The sequence below is a fragment of the Chinchilla lanigera genome, unplaced genomic scaffold, assembly GCF_000276665.1.
Source record: "Chinchilla lanigera isolate Chin_1 unplaced genomic scaffold, ChiLan1.0 scaffold00146, whole genome shotgun sequence".
NCBI lineage: Eukaryota > Metazoa > Chordata > Mammalia > Rodentia > Chinchillidae > Chinchilla > Chinchilla lanigera.
Genome location: NW_004955547.1, coordinates 1,926,004 through 1,948,681, shown reverse-complemented (window position 1 = coordinate 1,948,681; position 22,678 = coordinate 1,926,004). Strand labels below are relative to the sequence as shown.

Here is a 22,678-nt window from a genome sequence, read left to right as displayed (position 1 = left end):
TCATCAGTGTGGCCAATGACTTCATAAGCTACAAGAGCTGCCAGCAGCATCCAGCCCTGGGAGGACACCTGAACTTTGGGATCCTCTGAAGTATCCAAGACAATCAACCCAACTTACCATGCTCACAAGCTCGCTCTAGCTGTTGCATGTTTAGTGTCCCAAAATTCTAGAAATGAGACTAATAGTACTCTAGAAATGAAACTTAATAGCTCCTAGAGAACATTATTACCATCTTAAGCTTATGTGATCCTCACTTTTAAGTCAAGAAGATTTTAAGAATACATATATATATGATAGCTAAAATAGTTATACTACTAATTGCTATTAGTTCATTGAAAAGAAAGGTTTATGCCTGTTTGATCAATTTTTCATGTCTGTATCTTGTAGTATGAGCAACTATTTTGAAGATAACAATACACAACGTACTAATAATTGTTACTCTCCTATAATCTTGTTTTGAAATTTTATACCATTGTTTTACAGGTGTTTTTTTCTTTTCTTTAAAATATAAATAAATAAATAGATTTCAAGCATCCCCATCCCACACTGCAGATCTATGAAACAGATGCCAGACACCAGAACAGAGAGTCATGCTGTAGCTGATCAGGACGCGTGGAGCTCTCCACACTGCTCCTCTACCCCACGGTCAGCACACAGGGTGAGCACAGGTTCTCTTACATCACAGTCCTAACACAAAAGCGCCGCAAAGCGCTGCATGAGTGTGCTACTTACTTTGGTTGGGAAATAGCGGCTAGTCTTAAATGTCTTTAAGGTGCTGGAGAGGATGAAGGTAGTGAAGAAGAGAATACAGGACCAGAAGAGGACATCAGGAGTGTAGGGTCCATGATGGCCACAAGCAGATCCTACAAATTCTCCATGCATCTCTTGGCATTTCTGGAAGAACAAACATTCTGCGTGACAAGAGGCGGACACACGGAGAAAAAACAGCTGCTACCCTCTGAGTCCCCCTCTTTGTCGTCCCACAGGCGCTGGGGAACACATGCTGCCAGCAGCATCCATGACCTCCATGCAGCTGGGGGCTCTGACTTTCAAGCAGGTTCTACTCTGGCCCTAACTGAGATGCTTTTCAAGTAGGCTCCCACTAGGACTTACGATACTGGTAAGAATGAAACTAGAACTGCCCTGAGCTTCCCAGACTCTGGAAGGGCCTGGCAATTTCTACTGTTTTTATTACAGAGGACCTCCAAACCTGAACTTTCCTTAAGCCCTACAAAGCCTGGACCTGCTTCCTGCCCGGCAGGTCTCATTCCCACGTACCCTCGGCCCAGGGTCACAGGGCGGTGAGCACGGAGGAGAAGGGAGGGATGGCCTTCTTCTCCCTTCATGTACAAGAAAACTTTTGAAAGGGAAAAATAAAGTCAGTAAGAATAGTGTTTCTGGTTTGTTTGTTTTTTTTTGTTGGTTGGTTTTTGAGACAGGGTCTCAGCCTTATGCAGTAGTCCGGGTTGGCCTTGACCTTGCTATGTAGTCCAGGGCGGTCTTGAACTCATGGTCCTTCTGCCTCAGTCTTCCAAGTACTGGGATTATAGTTTGTGCCACCACACTTGGCTTATTTTCTTTTTTTATGCTATGTTCTTAAATGCCAGAGTTGGCATCTGAGGGCCAGACCTTTTCCAATTCGATGTCCCTCCTCAACCTGGTGGTCACAGTGATAGCGCAACTCCCAAACTTACACTGACAGTGAGGTTGGCCCAGTTCACTTCTGTCGTCACGATGTTGTGGTCCTTCCAGTACTGCAGGGTGTGGTTGTTGGGATTCTCTGGGACCGTACACCTGCAGCTGAGAGAAAAGGAGAAAAGCTTCTTGAGAAGAGCAGCCAGGTATGCAAATAAACGTTTTTAGCTATAACTGGGTTAGAGGCTCTGTCGGCATCTTCATCCTTTCGCTTCTGCATACTTTAGACCCCCGCGATGTGTCCTGTTGGTTGGGGCCCATCCATCGTTTTCAGCTGGCCATTAACTGAAGATGAACTCACATCAACTTTAAGTCTTGCATGATGTGCAGACAACCAAGCCTGGCATATGATGTGCCCAGAATGAGCCCCGGTGGCCTCCCTGCTTGCTTTTCATCTCTTAGGCTCTTGCTATGAAATTCAATCACATGGCAAGGAGGTCCTGACAACTCTGTTCAGTTCTCAACAACTTCCTCCAAGCCTGGACAGTTTACTTTTACACCCCCATCACGCTCTTGTTCTAAACAGTGCAGTCTCCTGGAAGTACAACGCAAACTCTTTCCGATTCTATACTGTCCTTGATAGATCCCACTACTCTGGCCATTTCCCGGCTACTCATGCTAGAGCCAGGCCTCCTCTTTCCTCAGCCTCCTCTTTCATTTAAACCAGATCAGACTACAGACATTCCTCATTTAACAACCAAGTTCCGTTCCTGCGCGAGGTCATTAAATGAACTGGTTGCTAAATGGGGAACCGTATATAGTATGTGTATCACAATATTTAGAACAAAGAAATGATAAAGAAAACTCCAACTTGATGACTTTGCTTTTATTTACATAATTCTTACAGGCACTACTGTAATATATAACAGGACATATATATAACTACAGAACTGTACTATACAGTATAATCAGCAAAATGTATAGTACTACATAAACAAGGTATATTGTACGAAAAAAAGACATTGAGGTGTTATAAATAAGACATACAGAACTATACACACAAAAAAAGACCGATCATAAGTCCAAGCAGCAGGTCCTAAATCCAAACAGCGAGCCTTGACTGTGAGTCTGAAAGAGGAATATCTATACAACTCCCCCACAGTATTGTACAATTACCCCCTGCGGTATGTCTGTACAACTACCCCACAGCCGTCACACTGTCTCCCAATCCCAGCATGCTTCATGCCTGAGCTGGCTCCTGGTATGGTCAACTGACACAGTCATCCCTACCATATTTGTTTCATTTATGAATTTAATAAACATGCTGTCTGTGACAGAATTAAAACTCAAAAAGATTTCAATAGGTCAGAATAATTACAGGAAACAAAAAAATGAAAAGTAATAGAGAAAGTTATAGAATGCTATACCTAAAGAATTTTTAAGTCAACTCCATAGATATACCAATTACTTTAATTTGATGATTATACTCTATATACTTGCATCAAAATGTTCTGTCTCCTATAAATACGTACAATTACTACATGTTAATTAAAAATGAAAATAAACCATCTATAAAAATAATAAATAAATAAACCATCTCAGTCATTTGGCAGGCTGAGGCAGGATGATCACTTGAGCTCTGGAATTTGAGGTCAGTCTGGATAAGACAGTGAGATTCTAACCCAAAAAGCTCTGTGTGTGTGTGTGTGTGTAATAGATGTAAATGTTTTTAAATAGTCAAAATTAAACCAGGTGTGGGGCATGGTGGTACCTGCCTATAGTCCTCGCACTTGGGAGGCTGAGGCACAAGGATCACTGAGTGTTCAAGGCCAGCCTGGGCTACATAGAGAGTTTAAGGCCAATCTGAATTACATAGGAAGAGCCTATCTTAAAAATAAATAGTCAAAAATAAAATTTTAAAAATCAATTTTAAATTTGAAGCAGCCAAGATGTCTTTTAATGGGTAAATAGATAAATTAAGGTACATCTAGGCAAGGGAATATGATTCAATGCTAAAGGCCATGAAAAAACTAGGTGTGGTAGCATATGCATAATCTCAGCACTCTGGAAGCTCAAGCAAGAGTCCTGCAAATTCTAACCCTGTCTGGGCAACTTAGTGACTTAGCAAGACACTGTCTCAAATTAAAAAACTATCTACTTTAAAGAGAAGAGGATGAAAAATGAAAAAAAAAAACAAAAAACAAAAAAACTATCCACTTCACTACCACATCAGAACTGTACAGCCAGAAGGGAGGAAACAGAGTACAGGGCTAGATAATTTGGAGAATATTATTCCAGAGAAGAAATGATACATTGGCCCTTGTTATGGTTGATACATTGTGTCAACTTGAGGAGTCTAGAAGCTTAACTAAGTAACTCAGCACTTCTACATCCTGGGGTGAAAAGGAAACACCCTTCCTGCTCTAGGATGTTGTTTACTGTTTCAGTGTGAGAAGTTTAGAAGGTTAAATGAGTGACTGGGCAGGGGGCCAGGGTCCTTTACTTTGTATTCATCCTGAACCTGTGCAGGAGGAGGGCATGGAGATTATGTGAGTGCTACACGCCCCGTGCGTGGGCATAGCCTGTTTGCAGTAAAAGGGAGGAGAAGAGGCTTGTTGCTCCCCGCTTTGCTGTTGTTGCTGTGCTCTTTCTAGGCCATGAACATTTGCCCTCTGCCATGTGCCACCCTGCCTTGGAGCCAGCCAAGTATAGACTGAAACCTCCACAAACTGTAAGGTAAATAAACGTTTCCTTCCTTAATTTTGGGCGTTGGGTATTTTGTCTCAGCAACAAGAGAAAAGTAACCAAGACAGCCATATTCTCTTAGATGACTGAAAATACTGCCAGATGTTGTGTTTCTTTTCTAGCTAATCCAAACAATGTTGAACACATGAAAAATACCTAGAATCTTTTTCCTTTTTTTTGTGACAGGGTCACGCTAATAGGTAAGATGAATTTGTGATTTTCTTGCTTTGGCCTCCCACAGCACTGCGATTACAGGTGTGCACCACCCCACCTGTCTGAAACAGAATCTTAGGTAAAAATCTAGGGAGGAAGGATGTTTCTAAATCTTTGTGATACAGTGGGAGAGACACCTGATCCGAAGGGAATTATTAATCCATTTTACTTAACAGTTCCTAAGAGTTATCTGTACATCTTCAGAGAAGAAGCCCGCTCTCTCCCCTGGTAACAGGGCCGAGGGGCTCAGTCCTGGTGAAAAGCAGTTCTTCTCAGTAACACAGTCAGATCCCCGCTGCTGCAGCTGGGTTTTGCCTCAATGCGTAGAAGCACATGAAAGCTCTGGAAAGCGTTTCTCAAGTCTCTGGGTTTCACTCAGTCCAACCTCAGTCATCACTTTGATTGTTCTCCTTTGGCGGCCCTCCAGGCCCCCTCATCCACAGCTCAGCTGTTTCCCAGGAGGCCAAGACTCTTCCCAAGCACTGCCTGGCACACTGCATCAGCCATTAATTTGGGCCCTTTGCCCCATTAAAAACAAGAAGAAAAAGAAAAACATAAGCAGAAAACACACTTACTAATAGAGGCTAAGATGGTCCAGCTGGCTGTGCATGTGGACGGGATAGGTCTCTGCCAGGTGAATCAGCTTTTCTATTGCTTCATAGATGAAAATAATACATATCAGGGAGGCAAATGCTTCTTCAGTGAAGCGGGTAATGTAGCAGACAAGGGAACTGGCGTCAGTTGCCACAAGGACAATACACAGGAAGGCGGTCCACAGTCCAATACAAGCTCGCAGGGAGAGATACGAAAGGGAGTAATCTCTGAAACAAGAACAGAGTTCATCGAAAAGCATGAATAGATGATGCTAAGAGATAGCCAGATCTGCTGGATTCATTTCACGGTTTCCATACCAGCACTGCAATCTGGTTTATCCCTAATTCTGATTGCACTTCATTCCTAAATAATGCCCTAGGACAGTCAGGTTGAAGATTTGCTTCACTGGGAGCCAGGTGTGTGGTGCACACCTGTGATCTCAGCACTCAGGAAGCTGAGGCAGGAGGATAGACGTGAGTTCAAGCTCAGCCTGGGCTACATAGTGAGTTGAAGGCCAATCTGAACTACATAGTAAGACCCTGTCCAAATAAATAAATAAATAAATAAATGTTTTCTTCCCAAGTGCTATTTGCCTTAACAAATACCTAGAAAGTGGAGAAGGAAGGGGTCATCTCATGCACATCTCTGCCATTACTATCCAGTGTAATTAAGAGCCTATCTGAGCAGGAACAAAAAGGGTCTGGCTCTAGTACCATGTGCTCCTTCTTCTAACATAAAATGGGGAAAAAAAAAAAGATTTTATAGGAAAAGTAGGGAAGCTAGGGCATTCCTGAGATGTCATTACCCCTAGCAACCAGAATACTAAGGAGGGACAGTAGGCCAAATTAAAAACTGACTTGAAATGGAAATGGTGAGAGAAAATAGCTACGGAAAATATTTTGAACATCAACTCAAGACTTCAATAATGGCTGAAGGACAATACTCAAACCCTTTAAAAGTGGGAGATCTGGTTTGGCATGGTGGTACATGCATATAACCTCAGCACTAAAAGGCTGAAGCAGGAGGATTGCCACAAATTCGAGGCAAGCCTGGGTATGTTGTGAGTTTAAGGCCAGCCTGAACTACACAGCAAGACCCTGTCTGAGAAAAAGAATAGGAGGGCTGGGCATGTTGGTGCATGCCTACAATCCCAGCACTTGGTAGGCTGAGGCAGGAAGGCTGCTGTGGGTTCGTGGCCAGCCTAGGCTACAAAGTGAGTTCAAGGCCAGCCTGATCTGCATAGTAAAACCTGTCTTAAAAAACAACACCAAAAAGAAAGAAAGAAAAGGAAAAGGAGATCTGCTGTTATATGTATGATGCTACCTGGGGGCAGGCCAGTAGGCCCAGTGATGCTCTTCCCTCAGGTTTTTCACAATCTAGAATACTCACTCTTGCTTGTATACTTGCCTAAGTCCCCGGCATTCAATTCTGGCAGTACAGTAACCACATCCAGTTAGTTTTCAGAAAAACAGATGTCTTACTTGCAAAATTTGAATAAAATCTTCTCAAACACAAGAACTGGCCCAGTGCTTCCCAGGATGGTGAGAGGCTGTCCCGCAAACAAGGAATAGGCGATCCCAGTCATGGAGGCTCCAAACAAGGATTCAATTGCACTCTGAGAAGGAAAAAACCCGAGCAATGTATGACCCAAGTACCAAGTAATGCTGACTTACATACACTCCTGACTTAGCTCTCATGTGTGCCTTGACAGTCATCTGCTTGTGTTTCGTCTTAGCAAGAGTGATGTGTACATATCATCTAATACTCTTGTAAACAGAAACCTCCTTAATCATTCAGGTGCCAAAATCCATTTGCATATGATTTCTCAACTAAACTCTGTTCTTCAGACTCAATTTAGAATTTGAAAATATATAAAAAGCTCAAACTACAAGCTGCCATACAGAGTTATTTTAAATCTTATTTTCAGATTGCATCAATATATTCATATACTTTCCCTTCTTGGGGTAACAAGCAATTTAACTTGGTACCTGGCACTGAAAGTGACATTCAGGAGGGAAAAAGTTCTGTTCTAAAGGGAGAAGTGTGCTGCTCTTTCACAGACAGTCAGAAGACCACGTAAGAATCCAACCTCCAAAGCCGTGGTGTAGGTAACTTTCTGTCAATGGACTTGGCTGCCACTACACAGTTTTAATTCCTTTTTAGGACTATTAAGGGTGGTTAAAAGTTCTTACTATGTGTCCCTCAGTGGCTTCTCCAAGCAGTCCTCCAAAGGTGATGACGGGTGACATGCAGGCACAGTACAGGAACAGGAAAGAGGCCAGACACTGTAAACTGAGTGCATCTCGGTAGTCGCTCCAGTACCAAGGGGCCTTCCGCTTGATGTCCATCAGCAAACCCCCAAAAAGTCTGTGGAAACGCAACAGACAAGCCTCTAATGCAGTCCCTCATCGACAGAAGCACATGACCAGCACACATGGAAAAGCTTTTCAAATGTGCTCTGTACCAAGGTAGTATTTTGGCTTCACCTTGACCCCAAATATGGGAGATCTCTTTGGGGTCAGCATACATTCTGTTTGCAGTCAAGGACATGACTTATAGTACATGTGAATGACTTATCCTGAGACTAAAAATTTGGGTGTGCATATTACCCATTTTTTTAAAAGTTCCAAAACTTAAGAAAGTACTAGTCTGAAACTTCAAATTCTGACCTGTTCGGAGGAAATATATAAAAGCAATTTAAAGTATTAACATTGTTAGCTTTATTAAATATTTTCCAGATAAAAAGGCCTTATCACACGCCCTTTCTTACTCTGAACAGCCACCTACTTCGCTATTGGGAAATCAGTTGACAAGTACTAGCAGACACATGGTACCAGGACTACTCCAGGTACTGGAGACGAGCAGTAAGACACACACAACCCTTGCTCTCCGAGACCAATGGGGCCGTGCAGGAGACGGGCAGTGCTGTGAGGGTGCTACAGGATCCCAGAGCAGCGAGGGGCTCTTTATCAGGGACTCAGTGGATAGACCTGGAAGAGCCAGATGAGGCAGGAGGCTGGCATGGGTGACAGCTGTGAGGGAGAGCGTGTGCGGGGGTCAAGGTGCTAGAACAGCTATGACTGGATACCGCAGGGTGAGGTGCAAATACCAACAGGCAAGGCTGGATGGAAAAGCTGATTCACAAAGGGCCTTGAAAATGGTCAAAGAACTAGCACTTTACTGAACAGCATGCCAAGTTACCGAAGGACGGCAAACAGCGAAGCAACACAATCAAACACGCATTCTGACAGGCTCATTCTGGAAGTGTGATAAGAGGAGTATGAAAGGGGAGCGAGGATAGATTCAAATGCTAACCAGGAGGTAGGAACAGGGCTTTGTGGCAGGAGTCCAGAGCCCTCTCACCTTCCCATGGACGAGAGAGATGAAGGGTAAGACCTACACTGACGAGGAGCAGTGCTCCCAGACTGAGCCGCGTTTTCTAAGGATGGAGTCAATGCGCCAGGGTGAGAACTGTCAACTGAGTATTCTACACATCATCTGGGTTCGTCTACAAAATCAGTGGCATACAGTAAAAGGAAGAGGGGCGATTATAGAATGGCAGCGTAACGACCCAACTCAAACCTTGACTGGATTCTGTATCGAACAAATGAACTCAAAAAGATATTAACTATCACAAAAAACCAACAATATGGACTGAGCATTAGATGATTTCAAGAATTATATTAATTCTGTTAGACTTAACAATGCCATTATTATTTTTAAATGTACTTATTAAACAAGGTACTGAGAATTTACAGGAATAATGATATGATGTCTCTGATTTGGCTTAAAGTAACCTAGAAAAAATAAAAATAAGTGGGAAGAAATAGATGAAACAAGATTGGCAAAATACTGGTAACAGTCAATAAGTACCTGGGGGTTCAATGAACTATTCTCTCTTTTTTTTATATGTTTGGAATTTTCTATAATAAAAAGCAAAAACAAGTTACTCTCTCATAGAAGGAGGCTTGGCCAGCTCTTTCTTTCCTTATCTCACAGGAGTCTGGAGAAGCACGGCGAGGCCTGGGAGCAGGGGAAGAGGCCTGGCCACGGTGAGGCCTGGGAGCAGGGGAAGAGGCCTGGCCATATCTCCTCCTCCATTCAAATGCTCTCTCATTTAGCTAAGTACAGTGGGTGCACAGGCGGGCCTAGGGCGACCCTGTTCTACGCTACCCTCTTGTTCCTTGCCTTTGGTTTTGGAGGATGTAGTTGGGATTCACCTTTCCTCTACTTATAGCAGAAACTTCAAAATCAGGGTGTGGGCTACAGGAGAGAGGCAATGCTAACCCTGTGACCTGCCGTATTTTTAGCCTTTCTGGCAAATCCAGCTTAGGTGAAGAAGCTGTCTACCTAGCTTATGAGAGTTCAGCCTCAGGGTCTGGGAACAAAACTCCCATTAATAATAAATTTGCACTTTGCCTTTTGTCTCTACTAGATAACTAGCCCTCCAAGGACCTCACAACAGGCAGCAGTGATTAGTGTGAAGAAGATTTAGGTGTTGCTAGGTCCTTAGCTTCGATAGAATCTTATTCCTGATGATTATCACCTCCTCATCACAAGGAACTTTCCTCTGAAGGATATTATTCTGGAAAAAGAATGTCCTTTGTACCCACTGAGGCCGCCTGACATGCTGTCATGATTGTCTGTCCCTTCACACAGAAGTCATCTTCAGTGAGGAGTCTCAGTTAGCCACAGATTTATGGGAACAGACTTATGAAATCACATAGTGAAGGAAGGCACCTGTCTACCTGGCAATAATTAAGAGAGAGAAGAGGAGCTCTAGAACTCATATTGATGGTATAACTACACATTAATAAAATAATTTCTCAATACTGTTCGTATAGTCAATCTCATACCTCACTCATGCACAAAATCAGACCATAAGTGCACTTCTACCATAGATGCTAACCAGGCATGGATGTTTCTCTTCATATTTGAAACTATTTCCCTTTCAACCCTGTCCTTGAAGTTCAAGTGTTTGTGGGGTATGAATTTACACTTGATGCAAGAAAGGACTTAGCCACGTAAAGGGTCACTAGGCTCTGGAGCACTGACTAGGGAGCCCTTCCCTGGAGAGCTTTCGGGATGAGAGAGTCACCCATTCGTCTGGTGTGCTTTGGAAGAAATCACTTGAAATTCTTTTTTCTATTAACCTTTCCCAAAAACTGGCATTTTAGGGATATAAATCTGCCTGGAAACTCTCTCACTAGTATTCTCCTTGAGGCAGAGCTTCTGCCTCAAGATACTTGCTCCTTAAGGAAGATACTTGCTCCTTCTTATGCAGGGCATCCCTGCTTGCATCAGCATCAAGGAGGTTCAAGACAGTCTGTGCACGGCTTGCAGGGTCAGAAAATATAGAGCTCAAAGTTCTGTTTTCAACCTTATCTCCTTTCCCATATCCCCACCCTCAAACACTTCTTTATCCAACAAGAATAATATACCAGAAGTTTCTAAGTTTTCTCTCAAGGTTGTGTAAAGCAGATTTTGCATTCAAAGAAACACAACAAATGTTTTGAATAATTATAAAGCCCAGGCTAATGTGCTTTTAGACTATATAGCCTAAGAAGGTCCAAACACTTCTGGGATGTCTAGCCACAGATTCCCACCTGCCTTTCACATCATCTGAAATGGGAAAGGGCTCAGAGGTGGCCTAGAATGGTGATCTCTGACACAGTAGGGGGTTACCTGGCCTAAAAGGGTACAGTGGGGGCTGGGCCACACGTCTTGAGGTTCATTACTAAGGTCTTTAGGAAAACATTAGAAACTCTGGAAGGAGACTACCAAGCAGAAGGAAGCTTTGAGCCCAGAGCTTTCTTTTAGCTTTGTCCAATTCCAGAGGTTCCTGACATGACATTATGAGAGAACTTCAAACCCATTTGAACATATGAATTAAGATACCTAGGGTTTTTATCTTTATTTTGTTTGTTTGGCTTTTTAAGACAGGGTCTCACTATGTAGCTCAGGCTGGCTTAGAACTCATTATGTAGCCTAGGCTGACCTCAAACCGACAGTGATCCTCCTGCCTCAGCCTCCTAAGTGCTGGGATTATAGGCATTCACCACCATGCCCAGCAGTTCTTAGGGTTTGTGATTAAGCATGTGATAGTCCTGACAATATGCGATTTACTTGGGGAACATGAGGCACCATTGCTGAGATCTTACGATTTTTCAGATCCAGTCTTATGGTCTCTCATCCGCACCAGCACTCCATGCAGAACTGATCACAAGCATGATTACACCCTCGTTCATTCTGTTTTCTTTGGTTCTGAAAGGAAGCTGAACTCTCACCTTTGCATAGATATCTATCTGAAGAAAACCTGCGCCATCAATCTCAAACTCTGCTGTCATCAAACTCTAAGTCCTAGAGCATAGACACCCTTTATATCAAAAATATAAACCATAATTCTGAAGTATTATTAAATCCACACTCAAGACCCTTTGTGGGAGTGGGGATGGGATCGTCTGGGACAGTCTCAGACCTGAAGCCACGGTCAGCAGAGACACTTCTCGTACTGTCTATCAGCAGCAGGCCCCACCGATTCAGCCCTCTCTCTGTTTTAAGATGTTACCTCACTCTCGGAGGCTGCTCCCTCTTTGCAGTGACCCCTCCGGTTTCAAGGCTGCTCTTTCTTGCCAATTCTCCCTCCCAGAATAGTTATCTTCTCTCACCCTCAGACACATTCCTCCAACCAAAAATACACTCCCTTATCACAACACTGCTAGTTAAGTGACATTCTCTCCTGTTTCTGTCTCCTCTTGTGGCTTCTCTCTGAAATTTTCCAAAAGTGGAAAAAATAATTTCTCTCCACAATTAAAAAAGAAAGAAAACAGAGTTTCCATTGGTTAGAAAAACAAGGAGAACAAGAGTAAAGAAGTCTCAAGCAAGAAGAAGAAAAGAAGGTGAAAGTAAAGAAGTAGAGGACAGGGGCTGTGGATTTAGCTCAGCGGCACAGCACCTGCCTGGCAAGCGCGAGGTCGTGGGTTCAATTCCCGGTACCAGGAAAAAAAAAAAAAGAAGTAGAGGACATAAAAGCTTCTTTTCACGATCCATGTCCTAGTCCGGGAATCTCCATCCAGCAGATCCTCTGTAGACACATACAATATACAGAGCCAGGGCCATGCTTTCCACCTCCTCCCATAATCTCCAGACACCCCTGGATGTCACACCTATGCCAAACACCACCCTTTTAGCACCTTCTTACTTGGGAAGTCAAACCTCCTGGTCTGGGGGTCTGCTAACCTCACCTATAATAAGGGACACCACTTCCTTGGATATCTGTCTTTAAAATACTGACCTACAAGGGTAGATTGTCTATTCTGAGACCCACACATCTAAGATAGTATCTATCTTCCTAACCTATGTGAGAGTTCCTTAATCTCAAATGATTACCCAACATTCATCCTTACCTAGTCCATTCCATGCTAAACGTATTCACACATTTATCAGGTATTAAATACCTGCTCTGCGTAGGGCACTGGGCTGGGTGCTAAGAATATAACAGCGTCTCTGTCCTTTTGGAGCAAACAGCTTGACTGTCTAGCAGGAAATACAACGAATCAAGCAGCAACAATAAAATATGATAAGATCTACTGTGATGGTAGGGAGACAGGAGAGTCAGAAATCAGTGCTGCATACCGTCAAGACCACTGTGCAATGTAAACAGAAATCAATGACCGAGGAAATTTCGGAAAAAGCAAAAGCTCCTGCAAAATTAACAGCACACTCCTAAATGATCAATGGATCATGGAGGAAAGTTAAAAATTTCTGTAAGTTCATAACAACAACCGATTAACTTGACAAAACATCTGGGACACGATAAAAGCAGTTCTAAGAGGAAAATTCATTGTAACCCATGCTCACATTAGGCAGACAGAGCAAACCCAAACAAATAACCTTATGAGAAATCTGAAATACTTGAGAAACAACAAACTGGCCCCAAACCAAAATTAAGGAGGGAAATTATAAAGATGCGAGCGGAAACCAATGAAATTAAGACTAAAAAACAGTAAAAAGAAAAAAAAATCAACAAATTGAAGAGCTGGTTCTTCGAAAGAGTAAGTAAAATAGATAAGCCCTTAGCCAGACTCACCAAGAGAAAAAGAGAAAAGACTATGCAATTAGAAATGAAAAAGGTCAAAATCACAACAGATACTGTTGAAGTCCAAAAGATAACTACTTTGAAAAATTATATTACAACAAATTAGAAGATTTTGAAGAAATGGACAGGTTCCTAGAAACATACAAACTACCAAGACTAACCCAAGAAGACATAAATATGCTTAACAACCCAACAACAAACAATGAAGACAAAACAGGTAAAACACTGGAAGATATAGGTATAGGAAAGGATTTTCTAAATAGAACCTCAATTGCACAAGAAATAATAGCAAAAATAAACAAATGGGGCCTGTAATCTTAGCACTCAGGAGACTGAAACCCGAGGATCACCGTGAGCTTGAGGCCAGCCTGGGCTACATAGTGAGTTCAACTCCAGCTCGAAATACATGGCAAGATCCTGTTTCAAAAAAAAAACAATAAACAAATGGGATTATCTCAAACTAAAAAGCTTCTGTACTTCTACATAGCAAAAGAATCAACACTAGAGTGAAGAGACAATCTACAGAATGGGAAAAAAATTTTTGCTACCTACTCCTCAGACAGGGGACTAATACCTAGACTATACAAAGAACTCAAAAAAATTAAACCACCTAAAATTAAAGACCCAGTCAAGAAATGGGCAAGAGAAATGAACAGACACTTCACAGAGGAAGAAATACAAGTAGTCAACAAATATATCAAAAAATGTTAAACGTCTCTTGCCATTAAAGAAATGCAAATTAAAACAATGTTAAGACTCTATCTTACAGCCGGGGCTATAGCTCAGTGGTACAGTGCTTGCCTGGCAAGGGCGAGGTCATGAGTACAATTCTTGGTACCACCAAAAAAAAAAAAAAAAAAAGATTCCATCTTACTCTGGAAAGAATGACAGTCATTAAGATATCAATAATAACAAATGTTGGCATGGCTGTAGTGAAAAAGAACCTCCCTCGTTGGTGGGAATGTAAACTAGTTCAGGCATTATGTATAAATTCCGTATGACCCAGCGACCTCCCTGCGAGGTATCTTCTCCAAAGAGCGTAAGTCATCATACTACAGCAGTACACGCACAACAATGTTTACAGGAACACAAGGCATAGTAGCTAAATCCTGGAAGCAGCCTGTATACCAATTAGCACATGATTGGATAAAGAAAATGTGGTATCTATACATAATAGAATATTACTTGGTTATAAAGAATGATAAATTGGATACATTTGTAGGAAAACTGATGCACTTGGAAAATACAGTGCTGACTGAAATAAACCAAACACACAAGCGTAAGTACCATATGACATCTCTCATTTGAGTGAGGCAAAGGATAAGCAAAGAGAACAATAAGGCATGGATAGAAGGGGACAAAAGGATGGATCTCTTGCAATAGGGAAGTGGTCCAAAGAAACAAGGGTGAGGGGTGAGGAGGAAGGAAAGGGGAAATATGTAAATTACATGAACTGTAAACATGTACAAGTAAAATTAAAAATCTAAAAAAGACAAACCAATGCTGTGACATTATTTAGCACAAACACCCAATTTCAAATACGGAGACTACTTGAAGACTTTTCAAAGAAAGTGACACCTAAACTGGGACAAAGGACAAGTGGAGTTAGGAGTCATGAAGAGAGAGCACATTTACATCAGGAAATAATGTGTGGGAAGGGCTGGCGGTTGAGACAGAAAATGATAGGTGGTTTGGGAAACTTTGAATGAATGAACAAATGAATGAAGAGTGAATGCACTATCTGATGTTTCATAAGACTTATAGTTTTAAATAACTTATAGTCATTTAAAAAGTTATTCCCCAACAATAAAGTCCCAGCTGAGAGAAAAAGGCAGAAAACATACAAGATTCCTTTATACAGCTTCTGCCCGTAAGCAGCATTAGCTGGGCCACGTCCCAGGACTTACCGCCCAGTACGCTGAAGTTCTGGCCCACTATGACCCCCGTGTGGTTCTGGTTCTATGTGGCACGCATTTCCATTTGGAACCCCAGGCATCTTCCTCTTCTCCTTTTAACATAAGACCACAAAATTAGTAAGGTCAGCATCTGTCTGCCCTTCTGCTAACAAGGGGGACGGTGACAGGTAACCCAAAGTAACCAGACTGCTCCAGTGTTTGATACTCTCAAATGCATTTGCTGATTTGACACAATTTGACTTTAATGGAACTATATACAGTGTATGTTTATTTGTGTGTTTACATGTATGAAATTTTTCTTCCTCTCCATGAGAAAATGGAAAATTTCTCTTCCTCTCCACTAGCTATAGCAGAAACATGGGAGCTTAGGCCTCAGATAATGACCTAAGTTTCAGTTCCAAATCTGCTTCTGTGTAATTTTGCTTCACCTTAAAACCTTGCCATGGAAGATCATTTCATTCTTCTAAGGACAAGAATACCTTTCAGGGAGGTGTTGCTGGGAACACTGTATGCCCACACATAAAGCACCTGGCCTGGTACCTGGTACACAATAAAGTTTTCCTCTCCATGCTTAATATTTCAGAAAAGTGGGGGAACTCTTTTTGCTCCCTCCATACAACTGATTTTTTCATTGGATAACTTTGTACATGATGTACTCCGAAGAAATGTTCTCCCTCTCCTCTTGACCATTTGATATCAACCCTTCAAAATCGAGTTTAAAATTCACCTCCAGGTAACTCTGACACCTCGTCATACTGGAGCCAATCCATGTTAGAGCATATTCAATTTGAATTTCTGTTCGGACACTCTAGGAGCTCTCAACCACGGCCATGTTTTAACTTACAGCACAGGCCCACAGCACCTCTGCAAAACTAGCTACCACTGGCTAGCGTGCATACATTACCTGGGAAGGGACGTTTTTGGGTGGCTCGATTCTAATGGACGGGTCCCACTCTCCCGGAGGGAGTACTGTCACCTGGTCTAGGAACTCATCAATCCCTGCCAGGAGATCATCTCGCTCCTTTGCTTTATATGCCACATCATGAAAAATCTACAGAGAAGAAAAAATCCTTAGGTTACTTTTCTTAGAACAATCACCCATGGACACAGTGATAAATGGATACCGCCTCTGGATTTTTATCTCTGTCATGGGAATATGAGAAGTAAAAAACTTAGAAATATATAAAGATAAAAGGAGAAAAAATGGAACTTAGAGGTGAGGTGGGTAAAAAGAACTAAATACACGTCTGCTAGTATAAGAAGAGATGGCATGATTCTAAGATTGTATATTTCAAGCCAGGCGTGGTAGTTTACATCTGTAATCCCAACACTTGGGAGGCTGAGGCAGGAGGATCACTGTGAGTTCAAGGCCAGCCTGGGCTACACAATGAGTTGAAGGCAGCCTGAACTACACAGTGAGACCCTGTCTCAAAATAAAATAATAACAATAATAATAATAATAATATTGTATAATTCTATTATCTCTACAAAGAATGGAACAAAAAGTGGGATGTACAGAAAATTTTCTTGACCACTGTTTGAGAAAACTAGATGGAATGAATGTCCTCCACGAAATAAATTTCCCAATCAAACATGCTGATAAACACAGCCCACACTTCCCTCTGCCCACTTAGATATCCACCTTGAAAACCCTGCTTTGTTGCTTACATGTGCAACACAGTCCCCACAAGGGTCTGTCTATGGGTTTGGCAGTGTCAAAATGTTGGCTGGCTTGGTACAGACAAGCCGGACATTCCCATGCACTTGCTGAGGTTACACTCCGGACCTTATACAAACTCCATGGGAGTAAGGTTTCTTTGTGCAAACAGCATGGATGTATTTAATTAACCATAGTCTCTAGGAAGTTAAGTCAGCCTTATTTCTCCACACATTCTACTTGGCAGCAATAATCCATTTCCAAAAAAAAGATTTCTCTGCATCTTTGATTACTCAAAAAGGTAGAGATAACGTAAGAAGAAAATTTCCCCAGAAGGCTTGGTCCTCCCACAGCAGGCTCTCCAAGAAGAGCCCTAATCTGCCTCCGAGTGGACAGTGCCCCTGTAATCATTTGAGCCCCAGCAATTAGCACAGTACCTGACACAGAAGTATTTATGACACTAATAGAGCAGAAATGGCACGTACCTCATCTGTCATGATGGTGGCCATGGATCTGCCAATCTCATGGTACTGCTGACCTTTCCCTACTGGACCCAGTAAGATAAACAGAAATCTGGAAAGACACACAGAAGAAGAAGTTATACAAGTAAAAGTAAAGATGTGACATCTTACTCCGTTCTAAACCGTAAAACATTGCTCTTTCCTATCCAAGACAAATCAACCCTATACCTTCAAAAAATTAAGATAAAAGCAAGAAGACATACTAATACAGAGCACTGCAAGGTGCCTTGACCTAGTAGCTCCAGCATGAGAATTCAAAGCTATCTGTATAACATCATTCAACAATGTGGCCAGGTTTTTTAAGGCTTCCATAGACCCAGCCTTTCAAATTCCTAGTTTTGGAAAGGACATTTTTTCAAAACATGGCACTGTGCAAATTCAACATTATTTGACCCCCATTCACTCTTCTAATAAGAAAATAACAGTGAGCCAGGTGTGGTGGTGTATGTTTGTAATCCCAGCACTCAGGGGGCTGAGGCAGGAGAATCGTTGTGAGTTTGAGACCAGCCTGAGCTACAAAGTGAGCTCAAGGCCAGCCTGAGCAGCAAATGGAGACCCTGTCTCAAAAAGACAAAAAAAAAAAAGTGATGAGAGAACAGCAGGCATAAGGATGACAGCTGACATGATCAAGCTCTGTAGAGAAGTCTGAATTGTGTTATGGACACCTGAATACTCTATAATTAGTGGGGCTCTGCATCACCATCATGCCACCTTCAGAGTGCACGAACAGCTTTTGGAACAAGTGTGGGCACGTGTGCAAGCCACAGGCACCCTGACAGCAATGTGAGACACCAACACCTCTGCTTGGAAATGTTCCTAAGGAGCGTGTCCCTGTAGAACTGCGAAAGCGGGAGTGGGCTTTCTGTTAGAACACACAGCTGGCCCTTGCTAGGCCCTCTGATTCTTCTCAGCTCTCATTTCCAAGACTGCAAGAACTGCGCACTCACAGCCTTAAAATCCACAATTCATCTGTGTGGCAGTTAATCAAACACATGTTAGTTTTCCAAGCTCGCTGCTAAATTTTAAACACATTTTCAAAATTAATTAATCCTAACTTTTGGCATTAAATGCTTTACTCTCCCAGGGCTCACATAAATTTATACTTTGGATGGAATGCATTGAGTTTTTTAAAATTTATTCTTATAGGTAGATGTTTGGAGCACAGAACGATTGCATCCATTCTGGGGAGACTGTACATGTGCATACACATCGCAATTACTTTTTCACCCTCTTCTCTTCCCCTCCCTTCTTCTCCCTTTCCCCTCCGCCCACCTCTTGGTCTCCTTCCCTTCTGCAAAAGTTCTACTCCCTGTTTCCTATTATCTATCTTTTATATGATCTTTAATTTATTTATCCTTTGGCTTTCTCATAGAAGAGGCACCATGAAATACTTAGGCTTGTGTATTTCATTATTTCACTTAAACTTCTGGTCTCAGGGTACATCCATTTTTCTGTAACTGAATCAAATTTATCTTCTTTATAACGTAGTAGTACTCCATTGTATGCAAATAAAGCATAGAATAAAGGAAAGAAAAGGTGGTATTCATATACACTGAGTTTTATCTTTGCCTTTACCTTGTTGGGATGGGCACTTCTGTCAAGCCTGAGAGAAGAACAGCTGGAGACAGTCTCACAAAGGCAACAATGGGCCGGTCCAGAGAGTCCACCTCTCCAACCAGGACGTTCGAGGCCTCTGCCCCAGTGGGAATTTTTTTCATAAAATGAAGGTCAACCTGAAAGTGCAAAAGAGCCTCTTGATTTTGGAGCTGTCATCTTACACATCAATCACATTCCTCATACTTTACTTTCACATGTCATTTTACGGTTAACACATGTTTTTCTCACATTGTTTTATTGATCCTTACCAATTTCTGTATGATGGATAAGGCAGGTCACATTAGTCCCACCATTAAAAGGAGGAGGAGGAGGAGAAAAAGTAGGTGGAGGAGAGAAGTGACACTGACTTCACCAGGACTACAGAGCTTTTAAGATAAAAAAATCAGAATTTAAATCCAGATATTCTGATTTGAACCCAACCTACCATGCCTCCTCAAAGAGAAACATCTTTGACGCTCTGGGTCACATTATTTGACTTTAAATACCTCAATGCTTTGTCAGAGCCCTCGGGTTTTCTCAATAACACAGGGAGCCTATGAGCTCAGGGAGAAAACAGCATGACATTCCCATGTTTTAGAAAGAGGGTGTCCAGGACAGACCAGAGCAAGGAGAGGCTGGAGGCAGGGAGACCGAGGCTAGAGAAGGTGGTGCTAATGCAGAAGGCCTTGGCTACCACAGCCACAGCCCACAAAAAGAGTCTCAACCATAAGGTAGCCTTCAACGCTTTAGCAGAACTCTTGGAGGTGAGAAGGAGCTTCAAAAGGGCAGATACCAAAAAATAACTGAAAAATCAGGAGGCCTGAGGTTAGGAAGACTCTCAGTAGCTAGTCTCATTTCTTTAGCTTTTTGAATCTGGAGGAACAAACTGACAAAGACACCCTCACTAGGCTGGGGTGGAAGGGAGAAGACATGACAGGTGGGCCTGCTTTTCCAGATAAAAATCTCTGGTCTTGAATGCTCATATTTAAACTATGTAATAAACTCAAAAAAATTAGCCCCTCCTCAAATTTCAAGACCCAATCCCAAAATGGGTATTGGAAATGAATACTTTTCAGGTGAAGGACAAATGGTCAGTACATGAAAAAATACTCAATATCGCTGGCCATTCAAGAAATGCAAATTAAAGCAACACTGAGATTCTATCTCACTCCAGAAAGAATGGCTGTCATCAAGAAATCAGCCAATAACAAATACCGGTGAGGCTGCAGGAAAAAAGGAACCTTTCCCTATGGTTGCGGGGAGTGTAAATTGGTACAGCCACTGTGGAAGTCAGTATTGGCGATTGGACCCAGCTATTCCCCTTCTAGGTATCTTCCTGAAAAAGTTAAAGTCATCATACCAAAGTGATATATGTATACCTAGGTTTACAGAAGCTCAATTTATAAAAGCTAACAGAAATAGCCCATATGCCCATCAACAGATTAATGGATAAAGAAAATGTGGCATTTATATACAATGGAATACACTACTCTGCCATAAAGAAAGACAAACCTGAGACGTTTTTAGATAAATGGATACACCTTGAGACCATAATCCTAAGTGAAATAAACACACAAATTTAAATGAAACATTTTTCTCTTGGGTGAGAAACCCAAAATATAAATAATGATCAAAATAGAGGATAGATGGGAGAAGGGAAAAGGGGATTGAAATGAAAAAAGAATTTAAGAAAAAAATGGAAATAGAGCTTTTGTAAATGGGAGGGGGAGACAGGTTGGAAAGCGGGGAGTGGAAAAGATTAAAAAAAAAAAAAGAATCAAGGGGGCTAGGGATTTAGCTCAGTGGCACAGCACCTGCCTGGCAAGCGCAAGGTTGTGAGTTCAATTCCTGATACCGGAAAAAAACCAAAACCAAAAAAAAAAAAAAAAAAAAAGAATCAAGATGTGCTATGCACATGTCCAAATACCCCATGATGAATGTGTTCATTATGTACTAGAAACATGTACAAAAAACCCTCTGATTGAAGAAAGGGTCTTGAAATACCAAATTGTACCCAGATTCTAGAAATTGAAGGCAAGGTTCCATTAGAGATAGCCTTAGACCTCAAAGTCAACTTCCCATGTCTTGCTCACCTTGCTTAAATCCACAGGACTGTGTTCACAATTCACTCCATTTTTCACTTCAAGATTTGTAGTTGGAATAGACTGAGGTGATATAGTTTGACCTATTTGGAGAAAATCAAATACAAACCTCTAAGTGCCTGCCCTTTTCCTCTGACACACCCACCCACCCTCAGTTAGCCGTAACTGCTCCTACGATGGTTACATGGAGAGGAAACCAAGATGGCTAGGAAGCCAGGACCCGATCATACCTATCTCCTTACCTATGAGTTAGCGTAAGAGGAGAACAGACATCTTACCACTTCCGCCCCTTCCTGAACACATTTGTGATGCTTTTTATTTCTCTCTTTAGATATAAATATCCTTAACCAGAAGTGCATATGAGAGACCTCTACAGAGAACTTTTCCAAAATACAGATTCCCAGGCATACCCCTGCACATTGTAATTTAGGAGTTCCCAGGCATACCCCTGCACACTGTAATTTAGTAACCAAGGAGACCATGAGATGGATATAGAACAGATGAAGCCCTGCCCAGCTATACAGGAAAGGGCCAGTTGGCAGCTGAGTTCCTGGTTAAACGATTTATATAAATTTACTCATTGAAATCTCCCGATAAACTGAAGCCGTGGGTCCTCTTGTTGTCTTGATTTTACAAGTGAGAAAGTAAGATTTAAAGAACTTTAGTAGGTTGTCTAACGTCATACATTTTGCAGGTGGGAAAGCCAGAAACCTAAGCCTGGAAGTCTTGATTCAACTCTAGAGGGCTGCAGCTCAGGGGCACAGCGCCTGCCTAGCATGCGTGAAGCGCTGTGTGCAATCCTCCGCTGGGCAGTGGCGGGGGAGAGGGGGGCACTACACGACTGTATTTTGCCTCCCTAATCAGTAAGTAGTCGGTTTACTTCTAACAGGCTCACTTTCTCGGGCCCCAAATTGTCCCTGATATGGATATCTCCCAAAACCATTCAGTTCTGAGAGCACTCGGGGACACTAGCGCTTTACCTTGGGTCCACTGAGCTCCGTCCAAAGTAGGCATCCTAACTGCCATAAGAGAGAGGCACAGGCACTGCCAACCGCTGACCTTACTAGTCACTGAAAAGTGCAACATGTTTAAGTGGGCATGAAAACATTACAAACACAGCCCCTCCCCTCTAGTAGTTCAGCATCTCCTACTAGTATTTGTAAAGAGAAACAATAATCACTTATAATAATCTTACCATTTTTATCCATCGAATGTGGATCAGACTGTTTCTTGCCAACCTCAGCAAAGGAGCGAACAATGGGAATGAGGTTGTTTCTCTTCTTCTCATTTTGATGATGGTGCTTTTTGAGAAGGGCTTCCCGCACTTTAACCCTCATGCTGTCATTCAGGTCACTGAACAGTTCCTGCTGGTCCAGTATCAGGTCTAGAAAGCATTCACACGAGTGTCAAGCTGACAGGTGAGGAATCCAAAGAGGCCAACATCAGGGGGGCGGGGGTGAGGGCAACGGGGAGGGGAAGCCGCTCCGACAGAATCAGGGAGGTATAGTTTCAGCTTCACTGTCTACAAACGCTATTTGATTACTGTGGCTGTGAAAAGTTACACTTTATTCATTTAATTCTTTTAAGAGAAAGGGTCTTGC

The 22,678-nt window shown here is 42.2% G+C and overlaps 1 protein-coding gene across 1 annotated transcript in view; it reads right to left on the bottom strand.

Moving 5' to 3' along the window:
* Positions 1 to 22,678, bottom strand: part of Slc4a8 (solute carrier family 4, sodium bicarbonate cotransporter, member 8) — a 78,689-nt gene that overhangs the window by 26,604 nt on the left and 29,407 nt on the right. Inside the window, exons 6-16 of the mRNA XM_005415404.2 lie at positions 22,273 to 22,461; positions 21,069 to 21,160; positions 18,955 to 19,112; positions 17,344 to 17,431; positions 16,106 to 16,252; positions 15,193 to 15,293; positions 7,380 to 7,554; positions 6,669 to 6,802; positions 5,169 to 5,414; positions 1,695 to 1,800; positions 733 to 894 (exon numbers count right to left, since the gene is read on the bottom strand). Coding sequence (XP_005415461.2) covers positions 733 to 894; positions 1,695 to 1,800; positions 5,169 to 5,414; positions 6,669 to 6,802; positions 7,380 to 7,554; positions 15,193 to 15,293; positions 16,106 to 16,252; positions 17,344 to 17,431; positions 18,955 to 19,112; positions 21,069 to 21,160; positions 22,273 to 22,461 — 1,598 coding nt within the window. The remainder of the gene's footprint in view (positions 1 to 732; positions 895 to 1,694; positions 1,801 to 5,168; positions 5,415 to 6,668; positions 6,803 to 7,379; positions 7,555 to 15,192; positions 15,294 to 16,105; positions 16,253 to 17,343; positions 17,432 to 18,954; positions 19,113 to 21,068; positions 21,161 to 22,272; positions 22,462 to 22,678) is intronic.